At 49.6% G+C, this 12,383-nt stretch overlaps 1 protein-coding gene across 1 annotated transcript in view; it reads left to right on the top strand.

Moving 5' to 3' along the window:
- The window catches only part of MED12 (mediator complex subunit 12), a 38,290-nt gene extending 28,651 nt beyond the window's left edge, over nt 1–9,639 (top strand). Inside the window, exons 36-43 of the mRNA XM_008937102.1 lie at nt 176–326; nt 502–698; nt 1,094–1,174; nt 1,417–1,634; nt 2,994–3,150; nt 6,813–6,925; nt 7,114–7,199; nt 9,205–9,639. Of these exons, the coding sequence (XP_008935350.1) occupies nt 176–326; nt 502–698; nt 1,094–1,174; nt 1,417–1,634; nt 2,994–3,150; nt 6,813–6,925; nt 7,114–7,199; nt 9,205–9,248 (1,047 nt within the window). The 3' untranslated portion in view covers nt 9,249–9,639. The remainder of the gene's footprint in view (nt 1–175; nt 327–501; nt 699–1,093; nt 1,175–1,416; nt 1,635–2,993; nt 3,151–6,812; nt 6,926–7,113; nt 7,200–9,204) is intronic.
- The last annotated feature ends 2,744 nt before the right edge of the window (nt 9,640–12,383 follow it).

Genomic DNA, 12,383 nt, shown 5'->3' with positions numbered 1-12,383 from the left:
GCCTTGGAGATCTCACCAGACCTCGCAACCTTTGGGGTTGGACTCAATGACCTCCAGAGGTCCCTTCCAACTCCTAACATTCTGTGATTCTGTGACTTTGCAACCCTTTCACACTCTTCATCCGTTCATGAATACCCTGTGCCCATTGATCTTTCTTACTCCTTTGTCTTTGCAGGATTTTGTTCTGGGCCCTAGCCGAGGGGTTTCATATGGAGTTGGTATGCCTACAGATCTCCTGCATCACCAGTCAGGAAGCACTATGTCGAGGCTGGCGTATGGGCAATCACCAGTGGGTCTCTATGCCCAGAATCAGCCTCTTCCAGCAGGTAGGTATAGATAGAGGTGAGCATACTGCACTCTTTAGGAACCTCTTGTAAGAACGCGTTCTTTTTTTTTTACACTGTCCCCTTTTGCCTATCATGTTCATGGAACAGTCATTCTGGAGCTACAATGCTCAGTAACAGCATGTGATCAGTCAGCATGTTTTTCTTCCCCTTGCAGGTGGCCCTCGCTTGGACACATCCTACAGACCTGTACGCATGCCACTGGGGAAACTTGTTCAAAGTCGTCCTCCTTATAGCGGAGTCTTGCCTCCAGGGATGGGCAGCATGATGAGCATTGACCCCTCCTACAAGCCAGCAGTCTACAGACAGCAGCCTCCAGTGTCCCAGGGACAGATACTGAGGCAGCAGCTTCAAGCAAAGTTGGTAAGTGTTGTGCTGTTGCTGTTGATGCACCCCACAGTACAGCAAGCCATTCTAGCCAGAGTGCAAAATCCAGCATTCTTTGCCACGTGCTTGGTGGGCCTGTGTCACTAACAGTTGGTGGAGGCTGTCAGTTAGGTGCACCAGGGCATCTGTGGTTGTTGGGCAGTGAGAGGGGCACGTCCTGGCTGTGAGGTGGTAGAGATGTTAGTGGCCTATTTGTCCCAAGTCGGACTGAGGCAAAAGTCATGAGCATCTGTATGTTGTGCAGCAACCTTGTAGATATAGCAGTGAAGCTACTTATCTGTTTTGGTGGGAGCTGCTGAGAACAGCTGTGTCTTGATCTTTAGCGATGTTGGAAAAAAAAGTGTTTCTCTGTTGCCTTCCAGCAGGGACAAGGTATAATGGGACAGCAGCCTGTGCGCCAGATGGCTCCGACTCCATCCTATGGAGCACTGCAGCCCTCCCAGGTAAATGGTAGTGACCACAGGTGAGACTTGGAATCTGGCTCCAGCACAGGGCAGCATCTTTGTTTCTGCTGCTAAATCCTGAAACCCCTTTGCTCTTCTCACTCATTTGCTGGGCAGCATGAATCTGAATCCTAGAGATGAGCAGCCTTGTGACAGTATTTATGGGAGGCTGATGTCCTGTGTTCCAAATTATCTTCTGTACCATACCACATGACTCATAAAGGCTTTTTGTTTTATTTCAGGGTTACACGCCTTATGTCTCCCACATAGGCCTTCAGCAGCACCCCTCCCAGTCAGGTACAATGGTACCTCCTACCTATTCTGGCCAGCCCTACCAGAATTCCCACCCTAGCTCTAATCCTGCCCTGGTGGATCCTGTTAGACAGATGCAGCAGAGACCAAGCGGTTATGTACACCAGCAGGCCCCTGGCTATGGGCACACCTTGGGCAACACACAGAGGTACCTCCCACCCTACTGGATGTTAATAAACTGTATTTAGAGACCTAAACAGGCTGGAGAGTTGGGCAGGGAGAAATCTAATGAAACACAAAAAGGGCAGGCGCAGAGTCTTGCATCTGGGAAGCAGTAACTGCATGTGCCGGTGTAGGCTGGGGACTGCCGTGTAGCGTAGCACGCTGTAGTACGGGGGAAAGGGGCCTGGGGGTTCTGGTGGACAGCAGGATGACCATGAGCCAGCTATGCGCCCTCGTGGCCAAGAAGGCCAATGGCATCCTGGGGTGTACTAGAAGGGGTGTGGTTAGCAGGTGGAGAGAGGTTCTCCCCCTCTACTCTGCCCTAGTGAGACCACATCTGGAATATTGTGTTCAGTTCTAGGCCCCTCAGTTCAAGGACAGGGAACCGCCTGAAAGAGTCCAGTGCAGAGCTACAAAGATGATTAGGGGAGTGGAGCATCTTCCTTATGATGAAAGGCTGAGGGAGCTGGGTCCCTTTAGCTTGGAGAAGAGGAGACTGAGAGGTGACCTCATTAATGTCTATAAATATGTAAAGGGTGAGCGTCAGGAGGATGGAGCCAGGCTTTTCTCTGTGATGTTCAATGATAGGACGAGGGGCAACGGGTGCAATCTGGAACATAAGTTCTGCAGAAACATAAGGAAAATCTTTTTCACTGTAAGGGTGACTGGACGTGTTCCTATGTGACCTGCTCTAGGTGGTCCTGCTCTGGCAGGGGGTTGGACTAGATCTTTCAAGGTCCTTTCCAACCCTTAACATTCTGTGATTCTGTGATTTCATCAAGGGCTTCCCCACTCTGCTCAGACAACCCTAACAGCAATCTGTGAGATGACTCTGTTCCATGCTGTGTTATATAGCATCTGAATCCTTCACACTGTCAGGGGAACATCTTTATCCAGCTTTCAGTCCTGGGAAGAAACAGAGAGACAGGATGAAATTCAGATATACTAGTTGCAGGCAGGAGACTACATTACCAGCCAGAGAAAAATGGAATTGGGAAGTATGAGGAAAATAACCTGGGAAAGTCATGGTTTTGGTTTTTAATCTAACCAGCAGATCACCTCCAAAGGGTTAGAGCTGGCTATTCCACAGCTCCTGAGCAGGCATAAATCCAGCAGGGAAACCATGCAGAACAGTGAACTGAGGACTCTTACTTAGAAATTCTAGAAGAACAGATTGGATGAATCCTTTGAAAAGCCCTGGTGTCCCTCACCTTTCTGCAGAGGCAGTATGGATTGCAGGCTGTTTAGGCTGTCTGTCTTATTGATTGCAGAAGCCGGGTTTGGATTGAAGAAGCTGGCTTCCCATGAATCTTTTCTTCTGTGAGCTTGTCCTTTTCTCTTGCAGGTTTCCTCACCAGTCAATACAGCAGGCCCCTATGATGAGTGGGATGAACCACTTGGGTCCACAAGCAGTTTCCTCAGGAATTCGACCCAGCCAGATACTGCCTGACCAGCAGCAGCAGCAGTATCTGAGGCAGCAGCAGCAGCAACAGATGCTGAGGGTGAGTGGTTGTTGATAGGAGGAAGCTGCTGGGGCTGGAGGAGGCTTGCACAATGCTGCTTAACTCTGTGTCAGCAATGCTCTACACTGCCCCTCTGTGCCAGGAAGGCTGTCAGACCTGGGGGCTATCTGTAGTATTTTGCTAGGCAGTTCTCCCTTCCTTAGAGCTGGTCACTTCTGATGGAGACACTTGCTGCACTGCCTTTTGCTAGTGACTCAGCATGAGCTAAAGGTAAGTTAGGAGCAGTAGCAGTCTGGTTAGTCCTCTGTGGCCTGCATCGCACCTCTGCCTACTCCAGCTGAGCCCATAAGATGGTGCATAAAGCCAGCTGTCTTAGAAGTGTTGCAGGAGCTAGTAACAAAGTAAAAATCCCCCTGCCCACACAAGAACAGGTAGAGTTGTTCCTTGCAAGAACATTTCGGGGGGGGGGGATGTATAATTTTTAGGGGCATATCTACATTTTCACAAGACCAAAATAAGCATTGGTGGCAGTTTCCAGTGGCAGGAAGTCTGGTGTCAAGCAGTCCACATCTAACAGCAGATGGTGAAGACCTGATCCAAAGTGAGCTGTTAGTCCCATCTCTAGGTTTGAAGAAGTTCACAGGTGTATGTTAACAGACATGAGTATTCTAGGGTTTTGCATTATGACCTTATGAATATTAAATACATGTGATACACAAATATTGATAAATTTGAGTTACAGAAATGTATTGAACTGGCAGAGAAACTTAGAAATAGTTTGGGCTGATTGCTGAATTGCATACCTTATGGCAAGACCTAGTAAACCTGTAGAATATGTGGAGGCTTTACATGGCATGGAGTGCTGAGGCTTCATGTTCTGAGAGGGGCCTGAGCAAGACAGTGGTTCCTGCAGAGAGTGTGGTCAGCAGATTTGGGAGTTGCTGCCTTACACTGGACAAAAGACTGCTTGTAGCATGGTCAGCAGCTTTTAGGCCTTTTGATGAGTAGCACCCCCTGACTATTAACTTGGTTTCTTTTGGCATTCTCCATCACTCATATTTAGAAAAAGAACATGCCTCAGACAAATTGCTAGCACTTCTCCTAGTTCAGGAACTTCCTGTATGCCTTCAGCTTTTAGCTGACATTGCTTCATTGCTTAAAGAAAAACAAACAGTGGAGTGTCCAACATCTCCCTTGTTACCATGACTCTTGCTACGTTATCAGAGGCGTACTAGATGCAGAAGTGGTGCTTGACTTGACTGTCATGATGCAGTGGCTTGTAGAAAGGATGGATGGCCTTTTGGTTTGTCTTGCATGGCTTGGTAGTTAGCTGATGCAAGAAGGCAGGGCATGAAATCAGGAGGGGTATCCTAGCTCATTTAGTCATCTGCTCTTGTGTACCCAGGTCACAGCATCCATTTCAAGAACCTAAGTGGTCAAGTTAGTTTAAGATGGAAGTTAGAATGTTCTAGAAACTTGCTCCCCTGAGGCTGAATCTATAATCCAAGCCTCAGTGTGTTTGTGACTGCTTCTTGTATCCAAGTATTATTGTGCACTGTCCTGTTGTTTACTGTCTCTTCTTTCTCTCTGATGCTTACCCAGTGCATTCCTAGGGAGCACTTGCAGCTTCCATTGGTCAGGTTTTTCTAAGCCCCTTTCATAAAATACTGTCCCTTCTCCTGATTGTGTTTTTGTCTGTTTTCAGCATCTGTTCAAGGTTTGAACCTTACCCTTTTGAGCTAGTGACTGGAACTGTACCTAACATCACCATGTTGGGTTTTTTTATGATGTCATTGGTAGTTTTCTATTTCTGCTAGAAATTCTTCTGTTGATCTAGAGAGTTCAAAACTACATAGGCAGGTGGGAGAAATGTCTGAAAATTAGGAGAAATTAGAAAAAAGCAAAACTTGAGATTTTTAACACCTTGAATACTGTTCCCCAGGGCTCAGTTTTGGGGCCAGTCTTGTTGAATACCTTTATCAATGATCTGGATGAGGGGATTAAGTGCACTCTCAGTAGCAGACAACAGAAGATTGAGCAGGAGTGTTGATCTGCCTGAGGGCAGGAAGGCTCTGCAGAGGGATCTGGACAGGTTGGATTGATGGGCTGAGATCAGTTTTGTGAGGTTTAAAAAGGCCAAGGGCCGGGTCCTTCATTTTGGTCTCAACAACCCCGGGCAGAGCTACAGACTTGGAGAAGAGTGGCTGGAAATTGCCTGGGAGTGCTGGTGGACAGCCACCTGAACACGAGCCAGCAGTGTGCCCAGGTGGCCAAGAAGGCCAAGGGCATCCTGGCCTGGGTCAGAAACGGTGTGACCAGCAGGAGCAGGGAGGTGATCGTGCCCTGGACTCAGCCCTGGTGAGACCACAGCCTGAGTACTGTGTTTATTTTGGGGTGCTACAGTATAAGAAAGGCATTGAGGTGCTGGAGTGTGTCCAGAGAAGGGAGTGAAGCTGGTGAGGTGTCTGGGGAACATGTCTTACGAGGAGTGGCTGGGGGGAGCGCGGGCGTCTTGAGAAGAGGAGGCTGAGGAGAGACCTTATTGCTCTCTACAACTACCTGAAAGGAGGTTGTGGTGAGGTGGGTGTTGGTGTCTTCTCACAAATAACTAGAGATAGGATGAGAGGAAATGGGCTTAAGTTGTGCCAGGGGAGGTTTCGATTGGTTATTAGGAAGAATTTCTTTACTGAAAGAGTAGTGAGGCATTGGACCAGGCTTCCCAGGGAGGTGGTGGAGTCACCATCTCTGGAGGTGTTAAAAAAAACTGTGTAGATATGGTTCTTCAGGACATGGTTTAGTGTTGTGTTGACAGTTGGACTTGATGATCTTAGAGGTCCTTTCCAGCCTTAATGATTCTATGATTTGTGGGTGTCTTCTGACTCCTAGTTCAACACGCTGAATATTCTTCTCACTGTAACTAGTTCTGTCAACATCTAGGTTGGAGCACGGCATCCAGTTTCATCTGCATCCTTTTACTGAAGTGCAACGCCAGCTGGCATGAGTGACAGAGAAGCACAGCAGGAGTTGGGGAATGTGACTGAGGAGGGAAGGCTGAAATAGCTGGACATCAAGTTAGAAAGGCAGAGACAAGAGGAGAGATAAGTTTTCAAGTATTTTGTCTTCAAAAAAAGCTAGAAAACTTCTTGTCCCTTGGCTATAGGACAAGAAATGGCCTTAGCTCATAACATATGAGATTTGGAGTAGAGATCAGGGGAAACTCCAGCAGTAGGAGTAACTGTGACCTGGAGTGGACTGCATAAGGCAGTTATAGGAGCTCTGTTGCTGTCTCTGGAAAAATGTTGAGAACAGGTCAGGCAAATACACAGTGAACTCAGTATTGCTGATCTTAACCAGGAGGTAAGAGATGAACCAGCCAACCTCTGGACATAGCCCTTAGTTGTTTTCTACTCTTCTATCTTGTTTGCTCCTACTCATTTCCCAGCTGACCAGCAGACTTGTAGTTCTCTTCCTATCATCTGTTGGTACCTCATCTAGCAGAAGAACTTTGTTACTCTCCCTGTATCTCTTGCCATTTGTCAGCCCAGGGAAATGTCCTGGTGAAGTTTGGGTAATTTAGATACCTGTAAGGAAAACGATGTGTTACTGCATGGAATGTCCTTCCTCCTTCAACCATTTCTGTGTCCCCTTGCTGTGTGCATTGTCCAGACAGTTCCCTGATGGTCCCTTCTCTTTTGTCACAGCAGCAGCAGCAGCAGCAACAGCAGCAGCAGCAGACCCGGCGCCGCCAGCACCGGCCCCCGCCGCAGCAGCCCCAGGTCTCCACAGTGCCTCAGCCACAGGCGCAGGGCCAGCCCCCAGGGCTGGGGATGCAGGCTCTTCCCCCCCAGCAGCCCATTGTGAGTGTGCCCGCAGAGGCCAAGGGATGTTGTAGTCCAGCACAAATCCAACAGTGCTCCACCTGCATCCCCCCTTCTCCCTCCCTGTGCGTAAATGCCCAGGCTGCCAGCCAGGGGGTGTGACTATAACTACATTTCTCTCTTTGCAGTTCCAGCGCCAGGGCCTTCAGCAGACACAGCAGCAGCAGCAAACAGCTGCTCTGGTTCGACAGCTTCAGCAGCAGCTTTCCAGTAAGCTTTAAGAGTTCTTGATCCTGTCCCCAGTCTCCTCCCCACCATTTTCTACTGTACCCCTGTGTAGAGAAGCAAGGCCAACCCAGACTGTCTGAGGCCATAAATGATGCTAGCAGGGAGGTGGCATCAGGACTTGGAGCTCCTGGCCTAAGGAGCCACAGCAGCTGGGCAGGCAGTGCTCGCCAGCTGGTGAGCAACCTTCCAGACCCAGGGATGGGGGAAGCTGAGCCTTACGGGGGCTCCCATGCAGCTCTCCTGAAAGGATCCAGTCTGTAGCTTTAAAGCATTCAGAGGTGTTCCCTCTGCTGCAGGTGACCGAGAGGCACAGGGAGGCTGTAGTCCTGGGGCGATCGCTTGATGGATCACTGTGTTCTTGTCATAATCATGACAAGACTTCCTGGAGACAGAGAGGGTACTCTGGGAAGTATGGATGCACTCCTGTTGTGTTTGTGGTGTTCTGTGGGCTTCTATGGCTGCCGTCACATGGTGTATAGATGGTGTTCAGTCTGACTATATTTGTATAATCCGCATTGAATTACTGGCTGGGAGATCAAGAAATAGAACCCAGTGTCTGTGCTGTTCCCTTCTGAATGGCCTGCTGTTTTACTGTGACCTCACTGGATTTTCTGCCATAAAAATGGCAGACATGTTATGAAAATGCCCAGGAATGGACTGCACAGGGGGGTTTTGCAGTGCATTAAGTGTGAGACTGTGTTAGATATATTAATGTGTGGAGCAGGCACTTGGAAATTGTGCTTGTACTTATTCTGTGGTGGAAAATTCTTAATCCTTGTGACAAAAAAACCCATCCCCAAACCAGAAGTTCTAGTGTGCGATATTTCCCACTAGCCTGATTCCCAAACCAGAAGCCTGTGGAAGGATCCTAGCCAGGGCATTCGAGTATAGGAAAACCTCATAGAAGAATCTGAATACAGCAGAATAGGCATATTTTTGTATCCTGTCTGTACAGCAAATGGACCTGTCTTAAACAGAACACGTGTGGGTCCAATGCAGCCATGTGTCAGCGTGCAGCTTCCATGCTTCCTCACTGGGTTTGCCTCAGTTCCACCAGGCACCTCCTGGAGTCCTTATTTGTAATGTCTCCGATGGAGTAGAAAACAAGACATAAAACAAGACATAAACCAAGAACAGCCTGTAGGAGCGGGACAAGAATACTTTAGGCCCAGGACAGGCTGCATTAGGAGGCTCCAGGGTATCCCTGAATGTGCTATTGTCCAGCAGAACTGAGGAGAGCAGGCTAACCAGGTTACAGCGGTCTCCTTCTGCTTAGTCTGACTTAGGGTCAAACATGAGGTTTCAGGAAAAAACTACAGAATTTTATTAATCAGTGAGTTCCCAAGTATCCTGTGAGCACTGTACATCACAAAACATAAGTCCCAACAGTTTGGAAGTTCATGAGGTCCTTGAATATAACTTTCCCATGTTTCTTGAGCTTTTTCTGGCATCTAGTATTCCTTTGGTCATGTCCTTCACTTGTATTGAGATACTGACAGGGAGCCAGGATAGTTGTCTCTGAAACCTTCACTGACTGGCTTCTGAGCATGCCTCAGGATGAGCGTCTGACACAAGCTGGCTGAGCAGCTTGTGTGGCTGCAGGTGTTGTGCAGTTCTATAGGCCTGATTTTTTTTTTTTCTTTCAAAATCAGAAATACCTCATCCATAACTCATTGTCCCAGCTAACTGCCACCTTTCAGGGCATTTTTATGGTGCACGAATTCCACCACAAGGGATGGAGAGATCTCCTCTGGAGAAACTTCACATTTGGGACTGGCATATCTCTCTTCCTCAAAGAATGTAGCATCCTGGGTGTGCTGCTGTCTGAAGGCTCAGACAAATGAGCAGAGCAGGGAGTGCCATAAAGTTTATAGTTTTCTTCTCACAGCCTACGACACATTCCCATACTGTGATGGTGGTGTGGGGAGAGGGATCTCTTTTCTGAACCAGACCTTGTGACTGTCTAACTCTGTCCTGACCTCAACAGATACACAGACACAGCAGAACAACAACCCGTTTGGACGTTACTAATCTGTGGACTGCGGCGTGATCCAGGAGGGAGACATCACTGTCAACTGGATACAGTCTTTTCAGCCTGACCCACAAACTGGAGCTGCCCCCAGCCTCTGTCCTTGGGCCTATGCCCCCAGTGCTGCTGCTGCCCATCTCACAGGGAGATGCCAGGAGGATGCTTTTATTGTACAGAAAAAGTGTTTTTACTATACGATTTCTACAAATGTTTATGAAGACCCCTTGTGGCTGATAGTCTCCCTTCCCACTCTGGTTTCAGTTTTTACTCAGTTTTTAGTATTTTTGTTAAAATAATGATTAAGACATTGTAAAATTTTGTACTTTATTTATACCAGACGAACCCCATACTGCAGACATTCTCAGATGAATACAGAGAGCTTACTTTGCAAAAGGAGTGTGTATTCAGAGCCTGCCTTTCCTCCTCGGAGCCCAGCCTCCTCCCAGCACAGCCCAGCAACATCTCTACACGTGGTCTTTCTCTCTTTCTCAGTAGAGCTAACGTCTGCGCTTTCAGCTTTTGTGAACGACTAAACAATTTGATTTGGGAAAGAAAACCCCACTTCCCTGTTTGTTTCATAAGCTGATGTTTACATGCTTGTGAGGGTTTGTGCAAGCTTTGTAGGATTTGTGTGTTGATTAAGAGCTTTACTAGTATTCTGTGGTGTCTTCCACTACAACAGAGGTATAAAGCAAAGAGGGAGCTACATCACAGGGTGACCGAGCCCTAACAAGCCTGACTTCCCAGCCACAGCAGTTACTGAGATGCTCAAGCTCTACCTCTGCAGTCTTGGAGAAGCTGCAGACTGGCTGCACTCACAACACTACTTCGCATCACAGCATGATTGTGCTGGTAAGTGCTGGGGCTCCTCTGCTAGCTCCTTCCTGACAGCCACAGTGCTGTCTCTGGATGTGTAACATGCTGTATTCTCAACTTTTGACCTGGCTAATGCAGCCTGCTGGCATGGAGTATCATCTCTAGCAGGCTCCTTTAGCTGTGTGCTCTCCATGCCTGCTGTTTGTTGAACCTGGAAACCTCCCTCACCAGCACCATTCTTCTCTTTGGTTCTTCCTCACCAATTTGCCTGTGGATCATTTGACCTGTGGTCCCTCTGGTAGCTTTTCTTGACCACTGTCTTCCTTCCATCCCATCTGTGTTGGGTCTGCTAAGACTGGCAGGGAATCATGGAACAGCAGCACTTGATCTTAATCTAAGGGCAAATGAACAGTTCTGTAGGGTCATCCATAGCAAGAAGGCAAGCCTAGCAAGGGAGGCATGTTAGGGCTTCAGCACTCAGCTGTACTCGGACTACTCCTGTAAGAGATGTCAGTGACCCAGGCTGGCTGATGGGCCAGTGCTGGCCCAAGAACCTGTGCTGAGCCCTTTTCTCCTCAGGAGCACCTGACCTGTGCTCTGTTATCTACACCCCTTTTGCACCTGTGCAAGGATCCTGCTGTGTTGCAGGTGGGTTGGAAGGCAGTGCTGGCCAGGCCTTGTGAGGACAGATGTGTGGACAGGGTTGCTGCTTCTGTGCATCCCTGCTTGTCCCTTTCCATGAGGATCAGGCTGGGGAACAGTCTCCAGCTGCCTGTTAGGTGCCTCGTGCCTCAGGGGATGCCAGTGCTAGGGGCTTTGCTTGCCTACAGCCTGTGCTGGGTGACCCTAGAGGTGGAAACCTTGTTTGATGGCCAGAGCTGTGCCAGCTGGTCCATGCTCTGAGGGATGAACGTCTGGGGCAGGAGGAGGGTTGTGCTGTTCCTATCCTGCCCTGGGGCCAACAAGCCCCACTGCTGGCCCCCTCTTCTGCTAGCACTGGGAGGCAGCTGAGTCTGACCAAACGGCATCTTGGATGCTGCCTTCTGCACTGCTGCCTTGCTGGAGGTGGGAGGAGGGTGGCTCTGCAGAAGCCAGTGCCAGAGCGGGCTGGCAGAAGGCAGCACCGCCCCAGGTGGCTCTGGGCAGGGGTGCAGTGGGGTGCCACTCACACAGTAGCTGTGGCAGGGCTAGAGTGCTGCAGCAGGAGAGCACCGAGCCAGGTGCTGACCCCCTGCTTTGTGCCCTTCAGCAGAGCTCCAGGGACCACCCTGGCTCCTTGGGGGTATGACTTGTCCTTCTCTGGGGCTAGGTGCTTTCTACCAAAGGACCCTGCTTTATTGCATGGCCCAGCAAAAGGGCTGCCCCTGCTCTGTCCTGCAAAAGGCTACCCCTAGCTGTGCCAACTGCTTGCCAGTCTGGGTCTGCATGAGATGAACAGGACTCCAGAGCTCCATCATGGTGATCGGCCTGGGGCTGCCAGTGTCCAAGACCCCAGAAGACAGTCTGCCTGCCCAGAGATTTCCAGTGGGTGCAGGAGGCTATGTGCTGACACTGGAACCGGGGTAAAACCTGGTCATGGTCTGGGCTATGTTTGGGTGCTGGACCATGTTGCTCCTCAAGGGCATCCAAGGTGGCAGCATGCATCCCACCCTGTGTATAGCAGGCAAGCAACAAAATTGGTCAAGCTGCCAACCATCAGCAAGCAGTTCCTTGGAAACCTCCAACCTCCTCTGCAACAGCAGTCAGAAGGGACGGGGGCAGATGAAGCCCAGCCTGCATCAGGATGCAGCTGCCCATTTACCAGCTTGGTGCATGTGCTGGTGGCAGGCAGGAGAGTCAAAATAAATGCCTGCCCTTCATATCCTGCCACACAAGTATCTTAAATGGGAAGTGGTGGCTGCTCTGCAGAGCTGGGTTGCAGCTCTGGCAGTGGGAGGGAGGCAGAGCTTAGCTTCCCTCACCCGGATTGGAAAGCGTGGAGGTGTCTGCTGGTAACTGCAAGCCCTCCTCTTTGATCAGGCGTCACAGCTAATGCTGCCATGGCTATGCCGGAGAGACTCAGAGACCAGACACAACCGGTAGAACCATGCCCTGTTTCAAATGATTTCTGTAATCCCATCAAGCAGGACTGAAAGAGAGGTAGCCCTAGCACGGGTAGAGGCAGGCTCAAGGAGAGACAGCTGCTGGCAGGAGGCCATCAGCAGGAGGGGAAGATATTCCCATGCAGGGAAGGGGTGTGCCAGGAGGAAAGGGCAATGACAGAGGTGCTGGGTCTTGCTGCATGGTGCTGCTGGGGCCCATGGGGCTGTGGCTGGGGGACC

This window comes from Merops nubicus, unplaced genomic scaffold (genome assembly GCF_000691845.1).
Source record: "Merops nubicus isolate BGI_N331 unplaced genomic scaffold, ASM69184v1 scaffold22853, whole genome shotgun sequence".
NCBI classification, from domain to species: Eukaryota; Metazoa; Chordata; class Aves; order Coraciiformes; family Meropidae; genus Merops; species Merops nubicus.
This window is presented reverse-complemented; position numbering and strand designations above follow the sequence as displayed.